Source organism: Chlorocebus sabaeus, chromosome 7, assembly GCF_047675955.1.
Source record: "Chlorocebus sabaeus isolate Y175 chromosome 7, mChlSab1.0.hap1, whole genome shotgun sequence".
Lineage (NCBI taxonomy): Eukaryota > Metazoa > Chordata > Mammalia > Primates > Cercopithecidae > Chlorocebus > Chlorocebus sabaeus.
This window is the reverse complement of record NC_132910.1, coordinates 105,099,460-105,115,574: the sequence shown is the minus strand read 5'-3', so window position 1 is coordinate 105,115,574 and position 16,115 is coordinate 105,099,460. Positions and strand designations below refer to the sequence as shown.

The 16,115-nt window shown below is 37.8% G+C and overlaps 1 protein-coding gene across 1 annotated transcript in view; it reads left to right on the top strand.

Annotated features, from left to right (window-relative positions):
- The window catches only part of DCHS2 (dachsous cadherin-related 2), a 272,591-nt gene that overhangs the window by 175,444 nt on the left and 81,032 nt on the right, over nt 1–16,115 (top strand). Inside the window, 1 exon segment of the mRNA XM_073017685.1 lies at nt 6,887–7,126. Within this exon segment, the coding sequence (XP_072873786.1) occupies nt 6,887–7,126 (240 nt within the window).

Sequence of the window (16,115 nt, the reverse complement as noted above, 5' to 3'; positions counted from 1 at the left end):
GATGGGGTTTTCTAAATATACAATCGTGTCATCTGCAAACAGGGACAATTTGACTTCTTTTCCTAACTGAATACCCTTGATTTCTTTCTCTTGCCTGATTGCCCTAGCGAGAACTTCCAACACTATGTTGAATAGGAGTGGTGAGAGAGGGCATCTTGTCTTGTGCCAGTTATCAAAGGGAATGTTTCCAGTTTTTGCCCATTCTGTATGATATTGGCTGTGGGTTTGTCATAAATAGCTCTTATTATTTTGAGATACATTCCATCAATACCAAATTAATTGAGAGTTTTTAGCATGAAGGGCTGTTGAATTTTGTCAAAGGCCTTTTCTGCATCTATTGAGATAATCATGTGGTTTTTGTCTTTAGTTCTGTTTATATGCTGGATTACGTTTATTGATTTGCAAATGTTGAACCAGCCTTGCATCCCAGGGATGAAGCCCACTTGATCATGGTGGATAATCTTTTTGATGTGCTGCTGGATCCAGTTTGCCAGTATTTTATTGAGGATTTTTGCATCGATGTTCATCAGGGATATTGGTCTAAAATTCTCTTTTTTTGTTGTGTCTCTGCCAGGCTTTGGTATCAGGATGATATTGGCCTCATAAAATGAGTTAGGGAGGATTCCCTCTTTTTCTATTGATTGGAATAGTTTCAGAAGGAATGGTACCAGCTCCTCCTTTTACCTCTGGTAGAATTCAGCTGTGAATCCATCTGGTCCTGGACTTTTTTTAGTTGGTAGACTATTAATTATTGCCTCAATTTCAGAGCCTACTATTGGTCTATTCAGGGATTCGGCTTCTTCCTGGTTTAGTCTTGGAAGAGTGTAAGTGTCCAGGAAATTATCCATTTCTTCTAGATTTTCTAGTTTATTTGCATAGAGGTGTTTATAGTATTCTCTGATGGTAGTTTGTATTTCTGTGGGGTGGGTGGTAATATCCCCTTTATCATTTTTTATTGCATCTATTTGATTCTTGTCTCTTTTCTTCTTTATTAGTGCTGCTAGTGGTCTATCAATTTTGTTGATTTTTTCAAAAAACCAACTCCTGGATTCATTGATTTTTTGGAGGGTTTTTGTGTCTCTATCTCCTTCAGTTCTGCTCTGATCTTAGTTATTTCTTGTCTTCTGCTAGCTTTTGAATGTGTTTGCTCTTGCTTCTCTAGTTCTTTTCATTGTGATGTTAGAGTGTCAATTTTAGATCTTTCCAGCTTTCTCTTGTGGGCATTTAGTGCTGTAAATTTCCCTCTACACACTGCTTTAAATGTGTCCCAGAGATTCTGGTATGTTGTATCTTTGTTCTCATTGGTTTCAAAGAACATCTTTATTTCTGCCTTCATTTTGTTATGTACCCAGTAGTCATTCAGGAGCAGGTTGTTCAGTTTCCATGCAGTTGAGCAGTCTTGATTGAGTTTTTTAGTCCTGAGTTCTAGTTTGATTGCACTGTGGTCTGAGAGACAGTTTGTTATAATTTCTGTTCTTGTACATTTGCTGAGAAGTGCTTTACTTCCAATTATGTGGTCAATTTTGGAATAAGTGCAATGTGGTGCTGAGAAGAATGTATATTCTGTTGATTTGGGGTGGAGAGTTCTGTAGATGTCTATTAGGTCCACTTGGTGCAGAGATGAGTTCAATTCCTGGATATCCTTGTTAACTTTGTGTCTCATTGATCTGTCTAATGTTGACAGTGGAGTGTTGAAGTCTCCCATTATTATTGTGTGGGAGTCTAAGTCTCTTTGTAAGTCTCTAAGGACTTGCTTTATGAATCTGGGTGCTCCTGTATTGGGTGCATGTATATTTAGGATAGTTAGCTCTTCCTGTTGAATTGATCCCTTTACCATTATGTAATGGCCTTCTTTGTCTCTTTTGATCTTTGATGGTTTAAGGTCTGTTTTATCAGAGACTAGGATTGCAACCCCTGCTTTTTTTTGTTCTCCATTTGCTTGGTAGATCTTCCTCTATCCCTTTATTTTGAGCCTATGTGTGTCTCTGCATGTGAGATGGGTCTCCTGAATACAGCAAATTGATGGGTCTTGACTTTTTATCCACTTTGCCAGTCTGTGTCTTTTAATTGGACCATTTAGTCCATTTACATTTAAGGTTAATATTGTTATGTGTGAACTTGATCCTGTCATTATGATATTAACTGGTTATTTTGCTCGTTAGTTGATGCAGTTTCTTCCTAACATGAATGGTCTTTACATTTTGGCATGTTTTTGCAGTGGCTGGTACCTGTTGTTCCTTTCCATGTTTAGTGCTTCCTTCAGGGTCTCTTGTAAGGCAGGCCTGGTGGGGACAAAATCTCTAAGCATTTGCTTGTCTGTAAAGGATTTTATTTCTCCTTCACTTATGAAACTTAGTTTGGCTGGATATGAAATTCTGGGTTTAAAATTCTTTTCTTTAAGAATGTTGAATATTGGCCCCCACTCTCTTCTGGCTTGCAGAGTTTCTGCCGAGGGATCTGCTGTTAGTCTGATGGGCTTCCCTTTGTGGGTAACCCGACCTTTCTCTCTGGCTGCCCTTAACAGTTTTTCCTTCATTTCGACTTTTGTGAATCTGACAATTATGTGTCTTGAAGTTGCTCTTCTCGAGGAGTATCTTTGTGGCATTCTCTGTATTTCCTGAATTTGAATGTTGGCCTGCCTTTCTAGGTTGGGGAAGTTCTCCTGGATGATATCCTGAAAAGTGTTTTCCAACTTGGTTCCATTTTCCCCCTCACTTTCAGGCACCCCAATCAGACGTAGATTTGGTCTTTTCACATAATCCCATACTTCTTGAAGGCTTTGTTCATTTCTTTTTCCTCTTTTTTCTTTAGACTTCTCTTCTCACTTCATTTCATTCATTTGATCTTCAATCTCTGGTACTCCTTCTTCCGGTTGATCAAATCAGTTACTGTAGCTTATGCATTTGTCACGTATTTCTCATGTCATGGTTTTTATCTCTGTCAGTTTGTTTATGGCCTTCTCTGCATTGATTATTCTAGTTATCCATTCTTCCATTCTTTTTTCAAGATTTTTAGTTTCATTTGCAGTGGGTACGTAATTCCTCCTTTAGCTCTGAGAAGTTTGATGGACTGAAGCCTTCTTCTCTCAACTCGTCAAAGTCATTCTCCATCCAGCTTTGATCCGTTGCTGGTGATGAGCTGCATTCCTTTGGAGGGGGAGATGCGCTCTTATTTTTTGAATTTCCAGCTTTTCTGCCCTGCTTTTTCCCCATCTTTGTGGTTTTATCTGCCTCTGGTCTTTGATGATGGTGACGTACTGATGGGGTTTTGGTGCGGGTGTCCTTCCTGTTTGTTAGTTTTCCTTCTAACAGTCAGGACCCTCAGCTGTAGGTCTGTTGGAGATTGCTTAAGGTCCACTCCAGACCCTGTTTGCCTGGGTATCACCAGCAGAGGCTATAGAAGATAGAATACTGCTGAACAGCGAGTGTACCTGTCTGATTCTTGCTTTGGAAGCTTCATCTCAGGGGTGTACCCCGCCGTGTGAGGTGTGGGGTGTCGGTCTGCCCATAGTGGGGGATGTCTCCCAGTTGGGCTACTCAGGGGTCAGGGACCCACTTGAGCAGGCAGTCTGTTCGTTCTCAGATCTCAACCTCCGTGTTGGGAGATCCACTGCTCTCTTCAAAGCTGTCAGACAGGGTCGTTTGCATCTGCAGAGGTTTCTGCTGTTTTTTTGTTTTTGTTTTTGTTTAGCTGTGCCCTGTCCGCAGAGGTGGAGGCTACAGAGACAGGCAGGCCTCCTTGAGCTGCTGTGGGCTCCACCCAGTTCCAGCTTCCTAGTGGCTTTGTTTACCTACTTAAGCCTCAGCAAGGGCGGGCGCCCCTCCCCCAGCCTCGGCTACTGCCTTGCAGTTAGATTGCAGACTGCTGTGCTAGCAATGAGGGAGGCTCCAGGGGCGTGGGACCCTCCTAGCCAGGTGTGGTATATAATCGCCTGGTGTACCCTTTGCTAAGACCCTTGGTAAAGCGCAGTATTGGGGTGGGAGTTACCCGATTTTCTAGGTGTTGTGTGTCTCAGTTCCCCTGGCTAGGAAAAGGGATTCTCTTCTCCCTCACGGCTTCCCAGGTGAGGGGATGCCTCACCCTGCTTCAGCTCTCGCTGGTCGGGCTGCAGCAGCTGACCAGCACCGATTGTCGGACACTCCCTAGTGAGATGAACCCGGTACTTCAGTTGAAAATGCAGAAATCACCCATCTTCTGTGTCGCTCGCTCTGGGAGCTGGAGACTGGAACTGTTCCTGTTCAGCCATCTTGCTCTGCCCCTCTGGAATTGTTTTTCTAATTTCCTTTTCAGATAGTTCCTTGTTGGTGTATAGAAATGCAACTGATTTTTGAATGTTGATTTTTGTATCCTGCCTTTTCTGAATTTATTTGTTGTAACAGTTTTTTGATGCAGTCTTTAGGGTTTCTATAAATAAGATCATGTAATCTACAAACAGGGATAATTTTACTTCTTCCTTTCTGATTTGGATCCCTTTCATTTCTTTTTCTACTACTTTCAATTAAACCCTCTCATCACTTGCTTATGTTTACCTTTTTCATTTTCTTCTCTTAAAATGATGGTTCTTAAGAAACATATGCTTTAAACATTTTTGTCTTCTGTTGTTTAACTTAGAGAGAGATATATATAAAATACATTATACATATATATAGAATAGACACAGAGTTTGTATTTGACGAACCAACTTTAATGGTCCTGTTTGTTAATATTAACTATGCTCTGTAGCTAACAGACACTATGGGCTGAATATACAACAGAAAACTTCTTTGCCCCCTTTGTGAGTCCTTGCAGTGTAGGATATAGTACCAATAGTGAATCAGGTAGCAGTATGACAGATCAACAGCGTTGTTCAAAGACTTTGGTATGGAAATTTATCTTTGAGATTATAAAAATATGTATTTGTAAATATTGGAAATGATATATATTTTTTATGGCTGAATTCATTTGGACATTAAGACCCCTGCTTTTTACATCAATTGTAACATTTCTTTTTTTGAAGAAGCATTTATTCACTGTCAGGTACTCTGCAGAAATGTCACTTACTCTCAACTTCACTTGTCTTGCTGTCACCATGTTGCTAGATAACATCTACTATATGTTTTTTATGTAGTTTGATGGAAGAGTAAATGTACAAATTTTCAGTCTTGTGACTTTCAAAATGAACCTCCTTCTACCTGATTTTCAGGGGATATTGAAAAATTAATAAACTCTCATCTTATTCACTAAAAAATAAAGTTATTTCTACATGAACCTTGGAAAAAAATCTCAGATATACACCATTTGGCCCAACTGTTAGTTAAAAACATTATTTGGAATGGAATTAAATGTGGAGGATTTGGAAGTCATGATTATAGTCTGGCTATATTCCGTTAGAAAATTTCATCAAAATATTTATTAAATCCTGTACATATGGTTTCATTCTGAGGCATGCGTGGACACCACCTAAATGCCCAACTGACAGAGAAACAGTCCAGACACAGGCTGCTGATATCTGTCAGAGCTGAGGCTCTCCAAGGACCTGTTTCAGTAATACTTGGAATGTGTTCCAAGATGGCTAAGGAAGGTATATTTCAGATTGTTAAAAAGGATGGATAAAATTAGACTTGTGTTTTGGTAATATAGGTATCATGAATCTCTTGAGTAATTGCAGTGACTGTTTCAATGGAGATGTTTTTCGAAGACATAAAAGGATAATTGCCAAATGCATTCACATGAGATGGGATTTTTTTCTCTCACAAAGCTCATATTTCTTACAAGAAGACAGTGAGTTGTTTTTTTTTTTTTTTTTTTTTTTTTGGTGGCTATGGCTGAGAAATATAAAGTGATGAGTAATTATTGAAAAATTATTTTGTAAAATAGAATTCAGTAAACCTCTTTCATTATTTCATGAAAAATTCTTATAAAATGGGAGAAGCAAACAGTAATCCTAAAAGAAAAATGTGATAATTGGAATCATATAACGGCTATCTGTGTGCCAGTCTTTATTACATCTGACTTACATGGGTTACATGCTTCAGTGGCAGTGGGCTAGAGACATGTTTTACTTGTGAAGTGTATTGTCTGAGTTATAACATCTTTGCTTTTTTTTTTTTTTTTAATTGAGATGGAGTCTTGCTCTGCCACCTGGGCTGGAGTGCAGTGGCGCGATCTCAGCTCACTACAGCTTCTGCCTCCTGGGTTCCAGTGATTCTCCTACCGCAGCCTCCCAAAAACTGAGATTACAAGCGCCCATCGCCATGTCTGGCTAACTTTTTGTGTTTTTAGTAGAGACGGGGTTTCACCATGTAGGCCAGACTGGACTTGAATGCCTAACCTCAAGTGATCCCCCTGCTTTGGCCTCCCAAAGTGCTGGGATTACAAGTGTGAGCCACCACACCCAGCCTGAGCCACTACACCCAGCCTGCTCTTTATTGTTTAAAAAAATGCAGTTAACTGAGAATAAATATTAAGAGATCATAACTCTTGAACAAAAAATCAACTGTCTTAAAGAATATAGCCATACCCACATTTTTGTAACTTGCTTTTGTACGTGATGTATTATGTGACATGAAGATATATATAGTTAGTATCCTAGATATTTTTTAAAAAGGAGGTAGATGTAGGCTAGATAATTTTAATGTAGTCCTCTCAGGAGATAAATGCATAACATACATTATTCTTGAATTGTTTTGTTTGATATAATTTAAATTGAGATGACTTTTCTGGCTAAAAATGTTTGCTTTTAATTGTAGATAGTATATACATTTAAAGATGGTTTAATGCAGTTCATATTTTAGCAGTTAAGACTTCTGAATTTGTATTAGGTAGACAAGTTAGATATAAGTGGAGTAAGCATGACTTCTCTAAAGAATATTCATTACATGTTGCTTTTCTTCCGTTTTCAAAACAGGCTTACTAACTACAACCTGTCCTTTGGATTATGAAATGAAAACTCAGCACATTCTGATTGTTCTGGCACTGGATGATGGCACACCAGCACTTTCTTCATCCCAGACTTTGACAATTACTGTTCTTGATGTAAACGATGAAGCTCCAGTGTTTAAGCAGCACCTGTATGAAGCTTCAGTGAAAGAAAACCAAAATCCAGGGGAGTTTGTCACCAGGGTTGAAGCTCTGGACAGAGATTCAGGTAATTTAAAAATACAGAAATTGGGCATTTAATTCTCAAAAAAACTGAAGATTATAGTCGACATAATTTATAATAGTTATGGCTCAGAAAAAATGAACAGTTGCTAGTTATCTCAAATTTCTAATACTTCTTTCATTTGCTTCCACACAGAAACTCATACACCTGTAAAGATACAGATATATCACATAAGATTTGCTTATATTAACTTTATTATTATTTATATTAGGGTGATACCCACCTAATTAACATACACTTTTTTGATTTGATCTTAATAATCGAAGTATGGACAAAGCGTCACACTTCTTTCAGAGTATAATAGTTAGATACATTGAGAAGAGGAAGATAAATGGTTCTTTATTTCCCCTGGATATAGCATAGTGAAAAAGGCATGGTGCTGGTGTCAGACCACCTGGATTTGAATCCAAAACTACCATTTACTTGTGCCATGTGACTTTGAACAAGTTACTAATCCTTTCTATTCCCTAACACAGATTTTAACATAACATATCTGTGATATGGAGATAACAGTGCCTAAATTATAGTTCTGTTATGAGTATGAATGAATTATTACATGTAAAGAGCTTAGACTGGTGTCTGACACAATAAACGGTCAATATGTTAACTTTGTTACTATTTTTACTATTTTCAACCACTGTGTCCAGACAAATGACTTTGGAGTAAACAGTTACTATGACTAGGAATTTATAAATTTCTTAGACTTGCTTTTCAACATCACTGTGGCTGTTTTGGCAACTGGTTCAGCAACTTTAATCATATTCTGTTTTTATCTTAAACAAAATAATTACAAAAATTATGGTGCTGTGTTTCTTATTCACAGCACATGCTGAATTCTTCCATCGGAACTAATATGAATAGTTTATATTCCCATTCACATGTGAAACACTGAACTAATATGAATATTATATGAATATAAACTATTCGTGTTAGTTCAGTTTAATAATTCAGTCTTTTAAAATTTACATTCGTATATAGCAAATGGCATTATATATCAATGTAATTGTTATTTTTTGCAAGAATTGTAATAGATGTTTTTATGGAAATGGTATTAACAATAGCATTTCCTTGTACGTTGTTAATTTAAGGGGAAAAAGATATATTTACTTGAAATTTTAAAGTAAATTATAAAATATCTGAATACTTTGCCCTCTTGGAAAACATTATCTTTTAACAAAAGGCATTTTACATGAATTTGTATGTGATGTTACGAACATGCTTTTCAAGGGCTAACCCAGTTTTCTGTCTTTGGCCAGAGTGGGGCAGTGTGATCAAAGAGTTTTTCTAAGAGTTGAGTCTGAAGCGTGCTGAGGATTGTTTGCTCCAATCTGTGCTTAGAACTTAGCACATTTTTGGCAGTATTCATTTTTAGGGTGTCAGAAACAATGAAGAATATACATAAGCTTTGTATTTCACAATAATTTCAGCTCAGTAAAGTTCCCTTAGAGTGTTCTCTGTGGACGCAGCAATACAGGGCGCTGGGCAATACAAAAACTGCTTCCCAAAGCATATAGACATATACTGAACCTATTGCTGATGTTGTGTGATTTTGCAAACAGTAAGGTATGTAAAATGCTTCCTCCCTTTGGCCTTGCTCTATTTTGTGAATTTTATTTTTTTGTAATGGATTCTACTAAAAAGGCTCCTCTTGCCTTAATGCTTGAAGAAGGAGAAAAAAATTTCTCTCAAAATTTGCATATATTAACCAAAGACAATTACTATAAATATATTCTTCTGATTTTTACTGTCAAGTTGCCCAGTGTTAATGTTACTTTCATTTAGAAGAATTGTCTGCAACCTGCTAATTATAATTCAATTGAAACTTTATTATTTTAGAGATTATGGTATGCCAACTGAGAATTTAGGTACAAAATTATTGTTTTTCTGAATTAATGGATGTTTGAAATACACGTTAACATCTTCATGAGTCTCATGTAACGTTACATATTTTGGAGACAATTTTGATTTACTGGAAATCTCAGTGTTTTTAATGAGGCCAGATCTGTTAAGTAGGTGGTTATGTAAATACATGTGAATATTTGTGTGTATGCACGTACTTTAGAATACATTTTCCCTCAATCTTTTTTTCTTTTTTGATTATTGGGTTAAAACAATGAAACAGGATTATGCATGAGAATTAAATGACGTAGTCAAGATTTTAACATAACTGACATTACACTGGAATTTATGAATGGTTTACTTTATAGTACGTATTTTTAAAAAAATACCACAGCGTTACTTAATACTAGAGAGCTTAACATGTGTTTTCTAGCATTCTACGATGCAGTTTTTAAAAATGTAAGTATACAGTGTTATTTGGCATTCAAAACCCACAGGGATTTGAGCACTGAATGTTTATGGTGTATGACTCACACTAGCTCTAGCAGAAGTTTCTTCTTGTATTAAAAGGAAAAAACAACTACCAGATTTTAACTAAGGTATTAAAACTGCTGCAGCATTTGGTGCCACCAACAAGAGCTCCATTGTTAGTGAAAAAAGATCTCCCCCTGCAGTGCCCTTCCCCCACTCCCAAGAGGAAAAGGTGCCTCACTGGGAATACGACTCACTTACATTCGCTCAAGGGTGTCTAACATAAAATAACTTAACAGTACATTGCCACAGCAAAATATAGAATTCATTAGTGAGATGTTATTTTCTATCCCATAAGAATGTATTCTCTATCTGGGGTCATCTTCAATAAACTACATCTGGTTTTCTGGAATCCCTGGTGCTGCACTGGATGTACAACTGCACCGCCTAAGTCTATACTTGGGCCCAGGGAGAAACACCATATTTCATCAAATCTCAGACACCATTAATTGTAAGACGCATCTAATTTTAGAATACTTCCACTGGACTGATAGCTTTATCTTCATAGGAAGTTATAAGGTGCCATTCTGTATACCCTTTAGAAGGTGACTTATTTGTGTGTGTATCAAAAAATAAAGGATAAGGATGCTAAAATATCTGAATCTATGACATTTTGTAATAACAATTTCTCATTTGAGTGGACAATACTATCTGGCTATTCAGTTTATTTTAAATGTTTCTTTATGGAGTGATATTTTCTCTGTATCATATACTCAGGCAAAATATCCACCAACTTTCCTCTATACTTTATTTAAAGAGAACATATCCCAGATCCTTTATTTTTATTTCTTATTTTTAATTTTTATACAGACAGAATCTCGCTCTGTTCCCCAGGCTGGAGGGCAGTGGCCCAATCATGGCTCACTGCAGCCTCAAACGCCTGGCTTCAAGCCATTCTCCAGCTTCCACCTCCCAAAGTGTAGGGATTACAGTTGTGAGCCACCGCCCTGGGTCTCTCTGCACTTTATTAGTAGCTATTCATTGACGTGCCCCATCATTCTTTCCCCAGTGGCATTTGCCCATCACTTTAGATTCAATCTAATTAATCCAGGGGCGCATAAGGAGATCCATAGGATTCAAGCGCAAGTCGATCTTACTGGCTTTGCCCCATTCTAGCAACGTCGATTATACTAAAGTCCAAGAGAAGGATTTAGAGGTGGGCTAGATTATAGGGCATTTCAAAAGTTGAATTTCCCAATCCAAGGCTATAGAACATTTGCTAGAGAAAGTCACAACAGCATGCTAATTGAAGCCATCGCCTACTTAGGCTGCAGTATTTCTGCTAATACCTTAGTGCTGTTATGTTTTCCTTGGCTCTCTGTATACATTTTCTCTCTATATATAAAAAAATTCTATTATAAATACATTTACACAAATATCAAAAATAAGTAGATGAAAAAGAATAAGGACTAGTTATAACATCACTCACTCAGAGACAATCACTGTTAAAACTTTGGTATATATTCTTAATACATTTAATATATAGTATTATAATTGTGTACATGTTTATTCATCTGCTTTTTCTCTAGGCTGTGAACTTCTTCTGGATTCAGGACCTTTTATCTATTAATACGCTTATTCCAGGTTCTTAGATTAGTGCAAGATATGACATAGGAACTCAATAAATATTTTTGACCATATGGTCTGAGAAACTGAAGCATGTATGACATAAGCTTCCTCAAGCTGCCCTCACTGTTTAGAATGTATTTATTATTTACTCCTTTATTCAATCAACCAGGCATAATTCTACTTTTGCTTTAGAAACGCCTGATTGTGAGGGCATTGTACAGTTGAGGCATTACACAAAAAGAATCTTGGCACAGTGGCTCATGCCTGTAATACTAGTGCTTTGGGAGGCCGAGGTGGGAGGATTGCTTGAAGCCAAGAGTTCAAGACCACTTTGGGCAACGTAGCAAGACCTCGCCTTTACCAAAAAAAAAAAAAATCTAAAAATTTGGTGGGTATGGTGGCACGCTCCTGTAGTCTCAGCTATCCAGCAAGCTGAAGTAGGATGGCTTGAGCCCAGGAATTTGCTGCAATGAGCCACAATTGTGCCTCTGCACACTCCAACCTGGGTGGCAGAGTGAGACGCTGTCTTAAAAAAAGAAAAGAAAGGAAAAGAAAAATGATCTTCATAAAAATAACACAACCCTGGAAAGAATTCTTTATTAATTTCCCATAGTTTGAGGAAGAGGAAGATGAAGTTTTACCCCTTTTTGCTTAACAATCAGCTTTCCTGTCTGTCCTCAGCTCCTGTCACTCTCCCACCTTTTACTCTAGGATAGAATTCTCGAAAACTTTTTCCTTTAAAGAACCAGATAGTAAATATTTTAGGCTTTGTGTGCCTTACGGTCTCTTTTGTGCAACTCTGACATTATAGCAAGACAGCAGCCATAGTTAATATTGTGCCTGTATTTCAGTAAAACTTTACAAAACAGGGAGCAGGTCAGATTTGACCACTGGACTGTAGTTTGCCGATCCCTAGTCTAATGCATGTGTCTAATTAAGACACGTAAGTTACTTGCTACTTTCTGCTCATCAGATCCAATTATCATGATTCATCGTAATATCTCTACCAACTAGATGTTGTCAACAGTGGGAGAGTTTGCATAAAGATGGGTGAAAGCGAATGAGTTCTGGTAGTTCTTGTAAATTAGTATCAAATGTTGCTTCTCAAGAGGTGGTCCCTGGGACCAGTGGCACCATCATCCATCCCCAGTCTACAGAAAACAGCACCCATTCTGCTTTTCAAGGATGCTGGTGGCTTTCTAATACCTTTCCCAGTGTACTTACGAAGGGAGGGTCCTCTGATCTCTTGGGAAAGGTAGTGGGGGTGTTTGGTGAGCATGTCATACATGATAAGTTCGCTCTAACATTTTCATTTCCTTAAGCTTTGGATTATTTATAGTATTCAAAGGAAGACCAAATGTCTCAACCTAAGTGATTATAGGCTCCCATTGAATCCAACCAATCAAAGAAACTTTCAAGAGACACAGCTCTATGGGCTTACACATTAAATTCTGACTCTCTAGCAAGCAATATCAATATTGTCTATTTATCTGTCAATAAATCCAGCCTAAACCAATGTTATATCTTCCTAGGTCTCACATTCTTAGAATTGATTTCCACACATATTCCTCAGGTTTATGCCAATATAAGTTAGAAAAATATTACTATTCTTTGAAACTATAAGCTTTCTTTGACTGAGTCAGATTTGCACTTGGCTACCTGAGTTATGTTGAAATTCTGACTCTGGTTATAGGTATTTATACGAATAGGCATCTACTTGCAAGGTATTTGTTATACCTGCCACTCAATTTGGGTCCAATCTTCAGGGAGATTAATTTTAGGCCTTCTAAATAGGAGCTTTCCAGCTTTCTAACTATGACTTGAGTTACAGGTTTAAAGCCTCAGCTTGTAGTTATCTTTCTATAATTTCCTAGTCCTTTGAAAAACAGTCTTCTGCATCATAGTCCTTTCTACCAGTATGTGGTCAGTCAGCACCATTTGGTTCTCTAAGGAATTCAAGTCCTTTAATAGTCACTTTCACAGTCAAACATGATTGATAATTTAATTAATCTTGACAGCGCTCCAAGTATTGAATTCCTAGCATTCCATTTCCCATGGTTAAGGAACTCATCTCTGTATTCAAAGCCTAAGACATAACCAAACCAGTCTCAGAGTCCCTGTTATCTGAGACCCAATGCTGGTGCCAAGTACTCTATCAGCCGTGTTCAGTCATGAAGAATAGATGCTACGAACAGAAGTTGGATGAATGAGTAAGCAAGAAGGGAATACTGAGATAACCAAAAAGACAAAAACAAAACTCTAGAAGGCAGCTACCACCCCTAATACTGGAAAAGAAGAAGAGGTTTGGATTACCAGACCCTAGGAAGAAAATGAGAGAGGGGGGCCTTGCAAAGGGGTAGCAAAACAGACTGAATAGCATTGCTGATGATGACAGTAAGTAACTAGGAAGAAGGAAGTCCCATTTACTATCCTTCTGACTTTCAGTCTCCTTCTAGTGTCCTTTTGTGGCAAACCCTAGGAGAGGGGTAGTTGGCGATGGAGAATGTGGTTTGCAGGTCCCCAGTCCCAGCATCACAGGGTGGAGTATAGAAGAACAGATTTGGATCTGAGACACTATGGTTTAATAAATAATACACCATGTGAAGAACTGAAAGGAGCGGGCAGAGGGAACAGCCACTACAGAGGCCTCAACAGAAAGATGTTTAGTATGTTCAGAGAACAGAAAGGAAGCCAGTAGGATAAGAATATAGCAAGGGAGCAAGTCCATGAGAAGAGGTTGGAAAGATATGCAGAGCCCACATCATATGGGACTTTGCGGACTGTGGTAAGGTATTTGGATTTTATTTTGAACTCATTGAAACTTTCTTTCTTCCCTCTTACCCATTAACTCCTATTCATCTTTAGGGTTTCTGGTTCTATCAAGGCAACTCAACTTACCCATCATGTCTATTCAAGGGGAATTGTCAGCTTGCTTATCTGTATACAGTGCTATATTGTAAACACCGTGAGGATAGAAAATTTGTCTGTTTACTAGCAGTTATATTTTTAGCATATGGTACGGTACCTTGGCACCTAAGATCACTCTGTATATATGTTAGTTCAGTGAGATAATTAATGACAAACTACATACCTGAGATAAGTCTTCTCTGATCCACTCCCTCAGTGATTTCATATATTCCATCACACTTTCCATTACTCATTGATGTAATCATCTTCCCCTCTAGAGGGAAACTGATGACCAAGGTAACTATTCAGTGGTGCGTTTCCAGTACCTGACACTCAGTATCTGTGCATTCATAAAGGAACTCATGAATGAATAAATAAATGAACCAACCAAACTGATATGGATGCAAACTGAAGACATGAATGTGTAGAGTGAGATGACAATGGCGTGATGGCCAGCACATTGATTGTCAATGCACCCCACTCCTGGAAGCAGGAGAAAAATATGTCATAGAGAAACAAACAAACAAACAATGTTATTTTTCTTTTATTTTTTTACTTCTCTCTTCCTCATACCTTCCTTCTCTCCCTTCTTTTGTTTCTTTCTTTTCTTTCTTTCTGTTTTTTTAAAAATATTGGTCAGCCATATATGATGCCACAGAAAAGACAAGTTAGGTAAGAACTAGAAATGGCCAGTAGACTTTATAACCAGAAGGTCACTGGTCACTGTAGAAAGAGTAACTGGGAATGGCATGGTTTGAAGCTAGCTGCAGACTGAATATGATTTTCAAAAGAAATTTGGCTACAAAGAGAAGGAGAAAAAAGCCTAATTCTTATAGCTAGAGAAGGATATAATTTAAGGAAAAAAAAATTAGGAGAAAGACTAGACCTGACAGAAAAATTCTGAGAGTGTGTTTGAAGACTGACTTTTGCCACTGAGGCAGGGTGTAATGGATGCAGTTGAGTACAGGTGCAGAGGGTGAGGGAGTTCTTTCTGAATACCTCCTTTCTCTCTGGGAAATGGAAAGGGAAGTGATCTGTGAGAGTAAGCCAGGTAGTGGTCAGGTAGGAGACCTGAATGGAAGAAGGGTGATTACAGACACCTGGAAAGATTGCCACATACAACGGCACTGCAGTTGTCTCAATCCATGCTGTTGTGAAATTTTCTGTAGCTCCAGTCATTCGTTGGATATTCAAATGGAGTAAAGAGATGGTTGCAATGATCCCAGGCTGAAGCTTTGCTGGACATCTTTGGCAGAAAGCCCCAGGACCTGAGTAACCATGCAAGATTGCTAGAGGGATAGCTTATGGGGCTGGACTGGAGAAGGAGAGAAATGAATTGAGGAGAGGTATCCTAGGGCAGGAGGAATTAAGAAGTCATGGGACTGCAGATCTCGAGGTCTAAGAGAAGATGTGTGTGTGTGTGTGTGTGTGTGTGTGTATTCACACTGGCGTGCATACACACATAGGTATGGGCATATATACACAGGCACACACACACATATCCTTCAGTGGGCATGTGTGATAAGGATATCGCTAAATATCTTCAGATCCAAATTTCCAGTTTGCTCAGTGAGGTGATAGAATGAGACCAAATAACCTCTTTTTAATTTTTATTTTCTTAGTTCTCAAGTTTGATGATGCTGTGTTTGTTACGAGGATTATAAGGGTGTTAGGAGGAAAAGTGAAGGCACTAGTTAAATTCTAAATAAGCCATAGTAAAATACATTTAATTTACTTCCTATGTTGTAAAGGGTATGAAATTTGGGGTATGAAAAATGTATGTATGCAGACTACAGTTATAGGTAAAGATCTTATTTATCCTTAATAATATACTAGGAGGATTGAAGATGAATGTATTGTTATCTTAGGGATAAAAAAACTTGTGTAGAATAATAGAAAAAAATAAAATCTGGAAGTTTCTAAAAAGCCAGAGAAATACTGAGTAGAGTGGTGAAGCACATTAGAGGAAAATGGGAACTGTGGGAGGAAGGGACAGCAGAAAGATCTGAATTTATGTGTAAATAATTGAAGACATTTTCTAGGTTTGGCAAGTAGTGAGAATTTAAAAATGTATAATATATAGCATTCTATAATATGTAATATACATAATATGCAATCGTATATATAA